This window comes from Pogona vitticeps, chromosome 12 (genome assembly GCF_051106095.1).
Source record: "Pogona vitticeps strain Pit_001003342236 chromosome 12, PviZW2.1, whole genome shotgun sequence".
In the NCBI taxonomy this organism is placed as follows: Eukaryota; Metazoa; Chordata; class Lepidosauria; order Squamata; family Agamidae; genus Pogona; species Pogona vitticeps.
In genome coordinates, this window is record NC_135794.1 from 22,950,773 (window position 1) to 22,966,823 (window position 16,051).

Genomic DNA, 16,051 nt, shown 5'->3' on the forward strand with positions numbered 1-16,051 from the left:
TGGCACATTTATCAGACAAAAAAGGAAGACAGCCATGCTGAAAGGAAACAGGGAGGCCGCACTATGTCATGTTAATTACAATTTTCAAAAATATGACTGTAAATTGGACATTTTTAGCGAGGAAAAGCTGCAGAGGGAACTGATCCAGAAAATTGCTCTCCTTCCTTCCTTCCTTCCTTCCTTCCTTCCTTCCTTCCTTCCTTCCTTCCTTCCTTCCTTCCGTGTCTTGAGTTTTGTCTGAACCCCCTCATTAGTATGCTAAGAAAGTGCTTATCACATCTTGGCCTGGCTTAGGAAGGGTACTCCTCACGAAGCGTCTTGTGTCACCTCAGTAGCTTTCACTCATCCTGGCAAGATTTCCAACTTTGACCTTGACAGGAGCTCTGTGGATGTTGCAACTGCTTTTCCCCCCCAAAAAATATCCTTCTTAAATGATTGAAACGAGCCCACGTTGTTCTATCGTGCTCCATCGCCAGGAGAAGACCTCCCCTCTTCCAAGGCACAGAGGACCAACAGAGAGTCAGTTGGGATCAACACAGGGAGGAGGGCCTTGTTGATGGAGCGCATCCTTTGTCTGCAGAAGGTCCTGGCAGGTCCCGCGAAACAGGCGTTTCCCAAAAATACCTTGTTGAGAGGTGGCAAGTAACTTTCCCCAGTGCCCCAGCCATCCTGACTGGGCAAAAGGGGGTAGCATGGACTCATGCCATGGAGCTTAGTGGAAGAAGATTTCTAAGGTCACTAAGAACGATCCTGCTCTCTCCGGAGTGTCTTGATTTCCCTGCTTGGCTCAGAACCCGCGTACAGTCCGGTGTTCAGTTCTGGGCATCACTGTTTAAGAAGAATATCTACCAAAGGGAATCTATTTCCCGGGGAGACCAGCCAAGCTAATGAAAGGTCTGGAAAGCATCCTCTATCTTGTTTTTCTCCCCTTGTTCCAGAAGGTAGGAGGCAAATAGATTTATATTTTGAAAATGGAGTCTGTGACTAAGCATCAGGAAGAAGATAGAAACGACAAGATACTGTATAAGAGTGGACTTTACTGAGGATTTTAAAACAGAGGTTGTATAGCTGTCTGTCGAGGAAGCTTGAATTTCCTGCATCATGGTTTGGACTAGATAGCCTTTGGGTGACCCTCCAGCCTTCAATCCTATGTGTGAGCCCTCTCTGATTGTACAGTAGGATCCCCATATCCACGGAATCTGTATCTGCTGATTTACTTATCCACGGTCTAAAAATACTAAAAATATGAAGAGAAAAATCCTAGAAATATATCTTCCTAAAGGTGAAGTTGTCAGAAGTGACCACAGCCCTTTGGGAAAACCAATTAATGACAATGGAGAAAATATATGAACTCAGCTTATTTTCCTTCTTCTTGGGCCTCCTTGGTTCTATTCCTGCTCAAACAGGAAAACTTGAAAGCCTTCTTATCACCTCATTCACTTACCAAACCATACAGTGTTCACCATTACCTTAATCTATTAGGGTAAGTTCCAAAGTTGCACTTCCCAACATTTCAGTTCAGCTACCCTCCTGTAACCCAGTTTTAAGCACTGAATGAGGTCCCTCCCCCAGGACTTAAAAAAGAAGAAAATAATATTTTACACCGATGCTCCTTAAAGGGGTCAGTCTCTCAGCCGAGGACCCTGATCATCAACACTTCTTGAGTCCTTTCTGCACAGCAGGGAACTTTCCAAATAACCACGTCGTGTTGCACTCCTCCACATGCTGCTTTCCTTCGCACATCAAAACTATTCCAAAAAGTTCACTTCGGTCCTCCTGATGCAAGGCAGTCGTCTGTGTCACAGGCTTCCCTGTGGGAGAAAATGTCAGATACAAATTCCTCATTAATTATGAGCCTTTCATTAGACAGCAGACATTAAAGCAAGAGCCTTTGATGGCTCAGCCCTTTTCTACAGGGTCCTATTATGTAGCAAAGTGCAGGGATAATAAAAGCAGGAGGATGTACAGCCTTGAAGAATGGATCAAAGGGGAGAAAGTTGGTTTCATGCTTTAGAAACCTAGGAAGATGATTTAAGTCCAATCCAGGGTCCACCTTGCTGAGAATTATCTGGTCTGACTGACAGCAATGGCTGCCCGTTAATGGCCTTGCTCCTGTCTTGCAACCCCAAGACTGCAGCTTCTTTTACTGAGTCCATCCATCTCATTTTTAGACCTTCCTCTTTCTCAACTGCCTTCCACTTTCCTTAGCATTATAGCCTTTTCCATTGCATATTGTCTTAACTCGGTAATTTTTGTTCTTTGGCCATGTTTCAGATCCCAGTGCTCTAGGACCCACTTTTTATTTATTTATTTATTTATTTATTTATTTATTTATTTATTTATTTATTTATTTATTTATTTATTTATTTATTTATTTATTTATTTATCTTTCACTCAGTCAGTAGTATCCAGAGCTGTCTGGATAGCTCAGTGGTTTGGGTGTCTGGCTGCAGACCTGCAGGTTGACAGTCCGATTCCCCACTTCCTGGGCCTTCTGGGAGAAGAGCCAGTCTAGGTAGCCTTGGGCAAGCTGCACAGTCTCACAGCACCCCTAGTGGAAAGAAATGGTAATACACGTCTGAGTACTCTCTACCTGGAAAATCCATGAAAGGGTCTCCATGAATCAGAATTTACTTGGTTGCACACAGGATCATAAGTAGATCAAAGGTTTGACGTACTTTTGTAATGCTTCCTCTGTTCTTGTGCTGTTGTGATCCAAATGAACGAAACAAATAAGATGATCAGAGGTAGAATAGTAGCTGGGCTCTTAAGCATGTAAAGACAATATTTTGTTGCATATTTTGCTCATGCGTGCATGCGTTCTTTCCTTCCTTCCTTCCAAAATATTTTCCCTCATCTTTCTCCTTTAAAAGGACCCAAAGTGGCTTACATCAATTAAAAGACCTTATTAAAAGCTAAAAATAGTTAGTATACAAATACTGAAAAGGGTCAAACAAATATCACACTAAAATATGGTACAATCCATTTAAAAACCCCACTCAGTCAGCCAGTCACAGAGGGAAAGCCTGCCTCAAGAGAAAGGTCTTGACCTGCTTGCAGAAGGACAGCCAAGATGGGAGGCCAGACTGGTTTCCAGTGGCAGGGAGTTCCACAGTCTCTGGGAGCAGCCACAGAGAAGGCCCTCTCCTGTGTCTCCATCAGACAACCAATGAAGGTGTCAGGACCAAGAGAACCCCTTCTCCTGATGACTTTAACACCTGAGCAGGCTAATTAAGGAAGACACCGTCCTTGAGAGAGCTTGGGCCCCAGCCATTGATAGTTTTATAGGTTAGAAGCAGCACTTTGAACTGTGCCCAGAAATGGACAGAAAGCATAACTTTGATTAAATGGGAGTATCTCCTGCCAAATATAGATGTAAAAGTTTATTTATAATTGATTTGGATTAAAAATTTATACTAGTTCTGAGAAGGGAGCAGTGTCACTGCAAGTTGTGGAACCGTCAGGACCCTGGACAGCACATGGGGAAGAAATTGACCACAGTGAAGAGGAAACTGACCACCTTTACCCTTCCAGAAAGAGATGGTCAGTGGGTAAAGTCTTAGGTGTGTCAAGAAGCTTGAGCAGCTTTTTGGCAAAGCAACGGGTATGCTGTGGATGTCAATGCTTATTTTTAGCTCCAACAATTATGGGGAAATCCTCTCCAACATCACTGCATCTTTTTAAAACCCACCTTAATTTTTTTTTTATGAAAAGAAAAGAAAATTTGGAGCATTGAAAGCCAGTGGTTCCAATGTCAGTGGAGCAGCAAATCCACTCCACATTTTTGTTCAAGCTCTCAAGGAGCTATCCAAGGTCCTGAACCTATTTAGAAGATGATTCCAGCACCTCTTGTGCAAAGGTCAGATTAAAAACCGGAGCAGATACTCAAACCCACTGACTCTTGGAGCCACCAGCCTCCGCTTCAGAGGGCCACACATGCCCCTCCATCCCAGAAGCATGGACTCCTACTGTCCCATTCTGTTTGGCTCTTGCAAAGGTAAACACAGAGCCTTCTTGGCTGAAAAGTCCAACACTGATCTCTCTTGTATTTAAATTTTCGAAAGAAGCAAGCTCGTGAGTTTACAGTGACCTCCGGAAAGCAGCCTCACATAAAACATATCCGGCAGCATCCAATTGTTTTTTAATTAAGCATCTTCTCAGAACGATAGCAACCATCAACCACCAAGAGGCTGGAGCTTAAGTAGTTTCTCAAGATGCAACAGGGGGCTTATTGTTCTGATAGCTGGGGCCTGGTGTAAAGGAGGAAATGTAGCCTCCCACATCAATTTGCATCTTAATGACCAGCCAGATTTAGGTTACTCATCCAGCAAATGAAAGATCGACTGCACAGCCCGTAGTCTGTCTACTTCAGCAGAAACCGCACACTGTGAACCGTCTTGCGTTTGTGATGTTGTGGTCTTATTTGATCGGGAATTTCGTCTCCTGTGGAAAGGCAGGATTCGAGACTTGTCTTTTCAAATATCAACCCTTTCACACCAAAAGATGCATTTGAACACACTGGGGCCATGATGCTGTGCCTTCTTCCTCTCCTCTTCCTCTCCTCCTGGATGGAGTTTAATCATCTACTACAGTCATCACCATAGCTACTTGGACTCTGGATGAAGCAACACTAATGAATGTCATTGTCATTAAAGAACTGAGGAAGACATTAAAGACTGTCAGCCTCCCTGGCCCTTCTAGTTAGAAGCCCTTCTCCTTCCCACTTATCTGACCTTAAATATTGGTTTGAAACAACCTGTTTTTCTTATTGCACTGCAGGAACATTTTAGCTGTCTGCAGGTGGGTTTTTTTTTGTTACATCATTTCTTGCTCTTTGCTCCTTTGCATTAGCACTGTTTTGTCCGTCAGCCTCTCAATCCAAGAAATCCTCCGTGTTTTAAACCAGTGGCTCCCCAGATGTTCCGAGACTACAATTCCCAGAAGCCCCCACCCTTTGCTGTGCTGGCCAGGATTTCTGGGAGTGGTAGTCCAAGAACCCCTGAGGATCCAAGGTGGGGAACCCCTGTTTTGAGCAGACTTTTATTATTTCTTTAAAATGTCAACATACAAGCAGAAGTCTGGAGAGATCCGTGCAGCATAACAATGTATTGCAATGTATGTTTAATTTATACACAGCCTGCCTTGATGCTATAATACTCTTGGATGGACAAAACGCATGGCCACGTCTCGCCTTCTGAGAAATAACGAGTTGCAAAGGCACGTTAAAAGCGCCCCTTTGAACCTCTTATTTTTTAGAAAAACCAGACGCATCGGTTGGCGCGTCCTGTTGAAGGTAAAGCAAGAGTTGATGCGTTCCGCCGGCGGGTGGTTTGCAGATTCGGAGTTTCTGTCGCCGCCTTTCTCCCAACGCAAGGACGCCAGGCGGAGGACCCGCAAAAGATTTTTTTAAAAGGGAAAAAGACCGGCTCCTTACAAGGCTAAAATGCAAGCAACTGCACAATAATAATAACAATGAGGAGGAGGGTGATGATGATGATGATGAATGAAAACCATTGGGGAGGGGGGTAAAGGGGCCAAGGAAGGGAATCCTCTGCTGGAAATTCCTTGCGGCCGATTTACGTAGTGGACGTTACAGTTCCTTTCCAGGAACTCGGGGGGGGGGGAGGAGTGTGTGTGTGGGAGAGTGTGTGTGTGTGTGTGTATGTATCAGTATCAATACACCTGGGAAGACTCTCAGTCATCCAGGTGAGGTTATCTCGAAGTTGAGTCACGCCTGTCTGTGTGTGAGTGTGGCGGGGGGGGGAGGGAGGGAGAGAAAGAGAGACCGTGTGTGTGTGTGTGTGTGTGTGTGTGTGTGTGTGTGTGTGTGTGTGTGTGTGTGTGTGTGTGTGTGTGTGTGTGTGTGTGTGTGTGTACACAAGAAAGTGAATGAGTGTATGAGTGCTAGAAAGAGAGAGTGAGTGGGAAGGAGGGAGGGAGGGAATCGGCAGAGCCAGCGAGCGAGGGCCAAGCCAAGCGCGCTCCGCGTTCCCGAGGCGCCCCGGCTCTCTCTCTCTCTCTCGGGGCTTGGGGGGCTGGGGGGGGGGAAGAGAGAGAGAGAAGAGGAGGGCTCGGGGCAGGAGCGAGCGGACCCGTTGCAGGCAGAAGCCGCCCCAAAGGGCCAACAGACGGGCGGGGGAGAGAGAGAGCAAGAGCGAGCCGGCGAGGCCAGGCAGGCAGGCAGGCGAGCGCTCGGCCGATCGGACATCTTGGGCGGCTGGTGCGCGTCCGTGCGCGGAGCCTGGGCGCGGGGCGAGGCCGCCTCCTCCTGCGCGGACGCCTCCCTTTGTGTGGCTGCCTGGCCGGGCGGAGCGAGGCCCTTCCCCTCCCTCGTCCTCTCCCTCGCCCTCCCTCTCCTCCCTTCCTTCCTCCCCGCCGGCCGGCCGGGCGCGCTTCCCTCCCCTCCCCTCCCCTCCGCCGGCCCTCGGCCTCCCCCGCGGCGGGCATCGCGGTGCCTCCGGACCCAGACAAGATGGCCACGCCGGCGGCGGTGAACCCACCCGGTGAGTAGGGGCCGGGAGCCCTCCCTCCCTCCCTGCAAGGGACACCCCAGAAGCCAGCCGCCCCCCACCCCACCCCTCTGCGCTCTTTCCTCCTTGGAGAGCCTGCGGGTCTCCTTGCGAGGGGAGCCCCTGGGGATCTGGGGGAGGGGGCTCGCTCCGGATGAAGCCCGTTTACATGGGCACAGAGAGGCGGGGGCAGCCCCAGAAGCGCCCCCCGGAATTCCCTCTCCCCCGGAGGGTGTGCGTAAAAACCTGCATTACGGTATGTGATCCTCATCAGTGTGCGCGGTGCGTTCATGTGCCGCTGCAACCGTGGGTCTGTTTGCGTGCATTGCAATAGTAAGTTTAGGATGGAGGCCTTTGGTCTGCTGGGGACACCCCTCTCCCCTTACGACAGCCCTGCAAGGTGGACGTGGAAGAGGGGTAGGAAGGACACTCCGCTGACCATGACAGAGCTCCCCTGATTTTCTATATATTCATCCCCAAATATCAGAGCCAAAGTGAGATGCGACCTTAGTTAAACAGAGACTCACTTGTGCAAGGGGGTTTAATCAAGAGGGGGTTGATAGACCCCTAGAATAAAGGAGTGGGAAGGGACCTCAAAGGCTATCCAGTCCAACCCCCTGCTCAAGGCAGGAATCCAAACCAAAGCAGATCGGACAGAGGGTGGTCCCATTTTCTCTTGAAGGCCTCCAGCAGTGGAGCGCTCACCACCTCCTGAGTTCATGTTCCGTTGTCGTACTGCTCTAACAGTTAGGAAGTTTTTGCCGATATTCGGCCCAAATCTAGCTTCCTGTAGGTTGAGCCCATCCTTGCATGTCCTGCCCTCTGGAATGATGGAAAACATTCGAGCATTATTACATCCTGCCTTCCCTCTGGTGGACTCGAAGTAGTGAATATAGCTTTCTTCCTTCTCTTTCATCATCCTAAGAACCCTGCAAGGTAGTCCTGCAGAGGTGTAGCAGGGCCCACTACCACCCTGAATGTGCTAGAGCACATCTGGTTTTGAAAGCCAGGCAGGTGAGCGCTGGGTTTGTACTTTGATTCGGTGCACACCGATGGCCTGGACAAAGTCCCATATTCTATCCTCAGCATCTCTTGTTAGAGCTAGGAAAGAGTCTTGTCCAAAATTCTGCATAGCCATGGCTGCCAGCCAGAGCTGGCAATACTGGCCTGAATGGAGCAAGGCCTGCGTCAGTAAAAGGCCATTTCTTGTGTTCCCGTGGAAAGAGCGTGTGGAACTGGACACACAGGGAGTGGCCTGGTTTAGTAGGGAACTCCAACCCATACAGCATACTGCTGACCATGCTTGCTTGACTCTGACTGGCAGCTGGACTCTTGGGAGAACCACGGAGAGAGCTCTTTTTTGGCATTTGCTCTTGTCAGCATAGCTGGTGGTGAAGGCTTCTGGGAGTTGCAGTCCGAGAACATCTGGGGACCCGGGGTGGGCACAACCACTGCCATAAGGGATTAGTGCAATGTAACCCTCCAGATGTTGTTGGCTGTGGTGCCTTCAGCCACAGCTGTCATAACCAAAGGTGAGGAGTGCTGGGATTTCCCATCTGAGAACATCTGGACAGTTGTCCTTTGCCCGCCTCTCTTTTAAATGAAAGATGAAGGACATGGAACTATCCAGATGTTATCAGATCTCACCTTTTGACATCCTTGGCCAGTGGCCATGCTTTCTGGAACTCATGAATGTTAGACATCTCAGGAGTCCAGCCATAGTGTGGCAAATATATATGGCTGGATAGTTCAGTGGTTTAAGGCATCTGGCTGCAGAGCCAGAGGTAGAGAGTTCAATTCCCCTATGGTGCCTCCTTGATGGGCTGGACTAGATGCTCCACAGGATCCCTTTTATCATCATCATCATCATCATCATCATCATCATCATCATCATCATCATCATCATCATCATCATCATCATCATCATCATCACCTTCTTCTTCTTCTTCTTCTTCTTCTTCTTCTTCTTCTACCTAGATGCACCCAGTACTAACCTGTATACCTGATACAGATCAGTCACCCATATCTAATCAATTTATTGATTTTTTTTTAATTGCATACTATTCCCCCCCCCCCAAGAACTGGGATCCCACATGGCTTGCCTTAGAGCATAATTTTTTTTAAAAAGTAAAAGTACAGTTAAAGCTGCAATGCATGATAAATATTAAGCTATGATGAAATGTATTATAAGATGAAAACAGAAGGCAGAAGAAAACTGTTTGCAAACACATTGGTTCAAAATAGCGATTTCAGTGAAAAAGCAGGAACGTCTAACACATCCTTAAAGGGCCAAAAATCCTTCGCAGTCACAGAGCATCCTTTCACCCAAGTTGGAAGATGCTGGTGCTTTCCTCACCCGAAATGTAGGCACACACTCCCCAGCATTGATGATGGTGGTGATTTATAGCCCCCGTGATCTGCCTTCCGCTTGCATCATCCTCACAAGTTCATCACGTAGAGAGGCTGCTACTGTCTGGATGATCCAAGCTCTTTCAAGGTTGAGAAAACATTTGACCTGGCCAATATTTTTGTCTCCCAGGAACCCTGACCAGCATGTTAAATGGTAAGGGACTATCAAAGCTATAGTTTTAAATATTTGGAAGGCTACCCCTTTCCCATCTCTGGCTTGGGTATTTCTTCTTGTAAATGTTGAGGAAGTTGCAAGAAGATTTCAGGGTGTCCAATGGAACTTCAGCTTTGCCCATTGAATTAAAAAGAAATCTCTTACGGGGACTGTGGCTGAGCACAGGTGTGTTGAACCCACTCCTGGCTAAGACTGGGCCAAAGAGCTGTCGTCCTGCCACTCTTTGCAAGCTGAATGGCTGAAGATTTGTTTCTGAGTGGGCCTTCTTAGGATCTGGCCATTCATCTCACGAGGACAGTGCCCTTTGCCTGGTTGATTGACCCCTTATAAATCTGCAGAGGTGGAAATGGAGCCCTTTTTCAGCCTAAAAAGTTTAGCTCCATAAAAATTATGACTAAAGAAGTGGCTGGCTGGGAGATCCATTTTTAATTGGAAACCTTTAAATCTTCCACGAAAATCAATAGTGGATGAAAGGTAATGAAGCCGGCGTCACCGGTTTCCCAACCTTTAATGGCATGCCTGAACTTTTTCTAAAAGGCAAAATTAATTTGTCTCTCCAAGACCTCGAGTGTGATAAGTAAGCTGAAAGCAATAGCATGTCAAAAGGGGAAATTATTTTGGTTTTTTCTTCTTCTTCCCCCTGCTCTGGAATGGGGGCTAGACTTTACTATGGTGTGGTCTGGATGTTTTTGGACTACAACTCCCATCAGCCATAGCCAACATGGCCAGCGACAGGGGATCATGGGAGTTGCCATTGGACAATAGCAATTGGGTGGCGCATTTCCAGTCCTGGCTTTTAGAAGGTCAAAAAATCAAACCCAGAATATTTGAACTGAAATGTATGATGACTATGGTATTTAAATTAAATTTAAATTTAAAAATAAATAAATAAATATAAAGTGCACTTGGAGTGCATTGTTGTGTATGACTACTGCAAAGTAGACCTTACAGAGTCATGCAGATTGCTCCCAAATAAATGCATGTGGGGTTGCTACTGGATTGATGGATCCAATAACATTCGATTCCCCACTTATGGCTACTTCAGAGGGTCTGGACTTCATGATCCAGAGAGTTTCTTCCAGCTCTGCAGTTCAGAGATGATGATGATGATGATGAAGACTATGACAACGACACCTTCTATTTGAATTCCTACGAATGAAAAAGCCACTGACATTAAAAACATGTCGGAACAGCTTCCATGTAGCTTACATAGTGCTGAACAGAAATAGATTCAAAGCTTTACTTTGGAAATCTCTCTTTTTAGAAGCACCTTGTTGTCATTATTCCTGTTTCAAAAAATGCTTCATTGTTTTAGCTTGTTGCAAAAAGTGAGTTGCCGGTTGGTGTGCTTGGGGCTTTGGGGCTGTTACTTTTTTTAAAAAAAATACCTGCCTGTAACATTACAATTGCCATGTCAACACAGCTCCAAACATAACTTTAAAAACAGTTACTATGACGGTTACTCATTACACCATAAAAGTGACCTTGTTTCCACCTGTTGTGTTATTTTTGGAGAGTAACTTTGTTGCATCCTCATTACCAAGAAGGAACCAAGAGTAACTATGTTGCAAACATAATTTTTAAAACACTTACTATGATAGTTACTCATTACACCACAAAAGTGACCTTGTTTCCACCTGTTGTGTTATTTTTTGAAAGTAACTTTGTTGCATCCTCATTACCAAGAAGAAACCAAGAGTAATTACATTGCTTTTGACTCCCCGATCTCTTTTCCTTCCTTAGATCTCCACAATTGTTCTTTCCATTAATCCATAATCCAGTGAAAACTCTCTCTCTCTCTCTCTCTCTCTCTGTCTGTGTGTGTGTGTGTATATGTGTGTTTAGAGCATTCATGCATTGCTGCGAGTCATCTAGTGATATAGCTTTTAATTTTAAAGCTGTCAGCAACACCATAACTTGTGATAAAGGGCAGCCATTTCTCCTGGCATTGTTGATTTACGCAGGAGGAGAAACCGTAAGGATGTGGGAGTTTGCCGCTTTTTATTATGATTGGTGCAATAAAGGCGACCCCCGGTTCCAGCACATTCTTCAGGTTCCAGAGATTTGTATATGCAAATTTTAAGGCTGTTGAGCTTCCCTGAGAAGGCTTGATGGATGTTTCACTGAGCTCAGCTTAAAGTAGACCTCGCAGCGGAAGGACAGAAGCGTTGTGCCTCCTAAGTGTGTCCAAGAAATCAGGAGTGAAATCACACGCAAGCGTTCTGTCTGCAGTTCCTATCCAGGGAGGGTGAAGGATATTTAGGGGGGGGGGGAATCTCCATTCTCATCAGATCCCCGAATTTAAGCAGACGTCATGACGAGGAACTTTCAAGCCCTGTAAGATTCTCATTTTCCAGGGAGAGCAGGACGAGGGGGTCCCTTCGCCCCCCCAACACCTCTCAAGGCCTCGGTCATTTGCGTAGTTTGGTTCTGCACAAAACGAGGGTTTGAGAAACAGCTTAAACACACACAGCTACACGCCCAAGGGTACAAGAGTTTCGTCCCCCCACAGTAGAGAGCTAGGACTAGTGTTACTGTGCACCTCTAATTGCTTACCATCATCATCATCATCATCATCATCATCATCATCATCATCATCATCATCATCATCATCATCATCATCATCATCATCATCATAAGTGAATTGTCAAGTGAATTCTGACGTACAGTGACCCTTTTCAAGGTTTCCTAGGTAGAAAGTACTCCAAAGTGTATTACCCTTCCCTTCCTCTAGGGGCACCCTGGAAGTATGCAGCTGGCCCAAGGCCACCCAGGCTGGCTCTTCTCTCACAAGAGGCACGCAGTGGGGGAATCAAACTCCCAATCTATGGCTCCATGGGCAGCATAAAGGCACCTCCGGACTGTGTATACATGGGCTTTCTTGGGTGTCCTGTTCCCTTTCCGTTTGTGATGGACAGGACTTTAACCTAGCTCTGGGACTGGGGTTGTGTTGTTAGCCGGTGGTTGTTGGAGTGCATCGACCCTAGCTGGCGTAACCACTGATGGAGGATCATGGAGCATCATATATATATACTCAAAAAAGGGAAACCCTGCCATCTTTCATGGCCCAGTCTTACCTATCTTTGCTCTCTCTCTCTCTGTCTCTCTTCGTTCTCCATTCCCTTTTGGCTTCCTCAAACCTTCCTGTCCTTTGCTAAATTACTTTCGGCCACCTTTTGCCTCTTTCTTTCCCTCCTTCCTGTCTTTTATTCCCCCCACCCACCCCTCTCTCCCTGATCTCCCCTTCCCTCTTTTTTTCCGCCCTCCCCACTGGGTTTTACAGCTGCTGTACCGCCAGCAGGCATTTCTTAAGCCAACGGTGCCGTACTCAACAGTCGGGGGTCTCACTGCTCAGTTACCATTGTCGGGGCGGCCGTGAATGCTGGCCTTGTTCTCCTGATGCCTCTGGAGTGTATAAACAGCACTTCAAGGAAGCCCCAGCCCTGTTCTGTGGGCACAGCCTGCCAGCACATTTTCCCTCTGAGAAGCAGCAAAGCGAGGGCCTGAACAGTAACTGCACTCATCCCCTCGCTCTCTGAAATTCACTGTGCAAGGGGAAAGTTTTTATTTGATTCTTGGCACACAATCGCAGATAGATCACAAGCTTGGCCTCCCTAGCCTGGATGTGTTTGTGGAGGTATTCAAAGACATGAATGACCCTCATTTGTGCTCTCCTCCCCTGTTGGCTTCCTCTAGCCAAGAGAATCGGCATTCAGTCTGAGCTGTGCCATAAAGATCGGACTGAAACCCCAAGCGGAATCACCACTGTGCAATCACCATCTTCAAGTCTCTCAGCCCAGTTCTAAATTTAAGATAGAACCACCCTTCCTTTCCAATCATCCAACCCCCAACAGAAAGATGACGAAGAATTTTTCAATCTAAAATGCAAAAAAAAAAAAAACCCAAAACCCTTAGTAAAGAATTATTTTAAATGCAAGAAAGTTTTTTTTTCCTGGCGAATAAAAGTGTGGTTTACCCTAAGAAATAGGAAAATGCCATGAATTCAGTGATTTAAAAAAGAGAGAGTATTTTCTCAAAAATAAAAATACCACAGGCTCATGCCCCCACCCCCTTTGATTTTTAAAATTTCCTCCCTTTTTTTGGAAATCTGATCTTGCTTTCCCTGGAGATAACGGTGGGTAATCTTGGATACCAAACGTGTGCTTCACAACCAAACCATAGGTCCTTGCAAACAGTAATACTTTGCAAACTATAATTATAAAAAATATAATAAAACAAACACGTGGCACGACAGTTCAACTGCCAAAAATACCCAGTCCTGCACATATTTAAACATGCAGTAAAACAAATCACGGTTTTAGAGCTGCTTATCGAGAAAAGCCTGTTTTATAGGCCTTGATGCATGGGGGGGGGGTTCAGAGGCAGGTTTTCACCTTGTTTCTCATTCCACCAACCATATCATGTGGGAGGTCAAAGCGATTAAGCTGACGGTAATGTGGGAACCGATGCTCAGATTCCCAGAGAAGGCAGGTTGACCTTTCCGGTGCCCCTGACTTCAAATAACTTTGTTCCAGTGTGCAAAAAATATATATATATGGGTTCGCTTTCCACGCTGATGGTGATCTAAGTCACATTAACAATCGCAGACCCAGAGCCAAGGGGGGAAAAAAATAATCCTTAAACACCCAAGTCATGAATGTCGAGAATGCTGTTTACTTGTGAATTTCCCAGCCCGCTTTTCCTCCATTGAGCTTCAGGTAGTTTACAAAGCTGTTCTCCCTTGCCTCACCGTACCCCAGCTGAGGCGGGTCACCCGACTGCACCCCAACCCAGACGAGGATGCTGATGCAAGCGCCGGTTCTGGACACCGTGCTTTAAGAAGGTCGCTGACAAACTGGAACAAGTTCAGTCAATGGAGGGCAACATGGATGATGGGGCAAACCAAGCTCTTTGAGGAGAGACTGAATGAACCAGACATGTTTACGCTCGAGAAAGGAATAGCTGTTGTTATGGAGACCCTATGAATGAGCACTCTCCTAACTGTCCTGTCCTCAGCAACCCTGCTCAACTCTTCAAGGTTCAAGCCTGTGGCTTCCCTGAGGGAGTCAGCCCATCTCGTATTGGGTCTTCCTCTTTTCCTGCTGCCTTCCACTTTTCCTAGCATTATTGTCTTTTCTAGAGAATCCCGCCTTCTCAGGATGTGCCCAAAGTAGGACAGCCTCAGTTTTGACTTCTTTGCCTCCAGAGATAGTTCAGGCTTGATTTGCATCTAAGGCCCACCTGTTTGCCTTTCTGGTAATCCAGGCCATCCTCAGTGCTCTCCTCCAGCACCACATTTCACACGAATCAATTTTTCTCTGTGTCAGCTTTCTTCACTGTCCAAGCTTTCACACCCATACATGATGATCGGGAATACAAGTGTGTGGATCATCTTGGTCTCCAATGGCACATCCAGACGGTGGATGATCTTTTCTAATTTCTTCATTGCTGCCCTTCTGAGTCTCAGCCTCTTTCTGATTTTTTGGCTGTATTCACTATGTGAATAGATGATTGAACCAACCAACATACACAAATTCCCTATTCCAGTTTCTTCGTTTACTGTGTTAAAGTTGTGCAGTTCTTCTGTCATCTTGTCCTTTTTTTAATGGGCAGAGAGAAGGTAGCTGTGTTACGCTGTCGTGGCGAAACCAACCAAGAGTCTTCTGACATCTTCCCACCTGAAATTCATCTGATCCCTTCACTGGGGATTTTCACAAGACATCTTAAAACATGGATATATAGACAGATGTTTCCCAGACCTTACATCTACAGTGTGCAGTGATCAACTTAACTCTCCAATTCCATTCTTTTGCTTTTATTCATTGTTTTTGTATTGCTGTTGATTTAGCTAATTGATGATAACGTTTATTTTAATTTAGAGTAGTTGTTACATTTACGTAATTAGGATTTAATGTTTGTTCTTTTTGTTGTGAACCGCTCAAAGTGGCCCGGGTAGCTAGAGGGAAGACAGATACATTGAATGAGTGAGCGAATGGGTTCGAATGAACAAATGAGCGAACAAGCAAGTTTGAACGAACAAACAAATGAACAAGCAAACGAGTTCCCTTTGGCGGTAGCTTTCATGGGGTGCAACCTCAAAATCCTATGCCAAACATGTTTGCTTTTAAGCAGTGGTGGGATTCAGCAGGCCAACAAACGGTTCTGCAGAACCAATAATACATTTGCTACCGGTTCTGTAGAACTGGTGCGAACCTGCTGAATCCCACCACTGCTTTTAAGGCTTCACAAAACTTGTTCTTTTGGCTGCTTTGTCTTGCTTCCTTTTTTTTCCCTGGACTACATCTCCCAGAATTCCATAGCCCTGAGAAAGAGACAGAGACAGAGAGAGAGGGATTCATCTGTCTCTGTTTTGGGGTAGATATCTGTTTAGCATCAAGAAGTCCTGTTCACCAAGGAGTTAAGTGCCCTTTCTCCTCATGAAGTGGGAAAGGGGCTTGGTGAATATTCGAGACACGAATATGCCCTTCCTTGCCATCATTACCCTCCCCAAACTCAAGTGGTTCATCTAGAAAACAGTAGTAATTCTCCCCCCCTCCCACTCCCAGCTGCCAATAAATTGATCAGTATGCAACACATTCATTCCTGGCTGAATCATGGGCCACGGTTAAGGTAAACAGAGCCCTGGTGACACTTTCTAAGCAGAATGCCAACACGGCGATATTTCTCCCTGACATTTCTTTGGAGTGTCTCTTCAAGGGAGGTTCGGCCCCTGGGACGAAAAGACACCTTCCGGGAGCTCACGTCCACGAAGGTGGGAGATGTTGTGGATGAACCTGGGCTCTTGCAGAAAGATGGTTGTAAGGAGATTTAGTTGTGTGTGTGTGTGTGTGTGTGTGTGTGTGTGTGTGTGTGTGTGTGTGTGTGTGTGTGTGTAAAAGAGGAACAGGAGATTTGCTGTAACCTCTCTGTTGATGTGAAGATTTTTTAAAAAAGGTTT

The 16,051-nt window shown here is 46.2% G+C and overlaps 1 protein-coding gene and 1 long non-coding RNA gene across 13 annotated transcripts in view; one reads left to right on the forward strand and one right to left on the reverse strand.

Moving 5' to 3' along the window:
• Nucleotides 1-1,022: 1,022 nt before the first annotated feature.
• LOC144584636 (uncharacterized) lies at nucleotides 1,023-6,878 on the reverse strand. Its single transcript, XR_013539017.1, has 3 exons — nucleotides 6,756-6,878; nucleotides 2,594-2,705; nucleotides 1,023-1,811 (listed from the first exon to the last, which is right to left on the reverse strand). It is a non-coding gene; the product is annotated as an uncharacterized LOC144584636 (long non-coding RNA).
• ARNT2 (aryl hydrocarbon receptor nuclear translocator 2) overlaps nucleotides 6,352-16,051 on the forward strand; it is a 79,056-nt gene continuing 69,356 nt past the window's right edge. For all 12 annotated transcript variants that reach the window (XM_072982232.2, XM_072982228.2, XM_072982229.2 and 9 more), the window contains exon 1: nucleotides 6,352-6,503. In XM_072982232.2, the coding sequence (XP_072838333.1) occupies nucleotides 6,473-6,503 (31 nt within the window). In that variant the 5' untranslated portion in view covers nucleotides 6,352-6,472. The remainder of the gene's footprint in view (nucleotides 6,504-16,051) is intronic.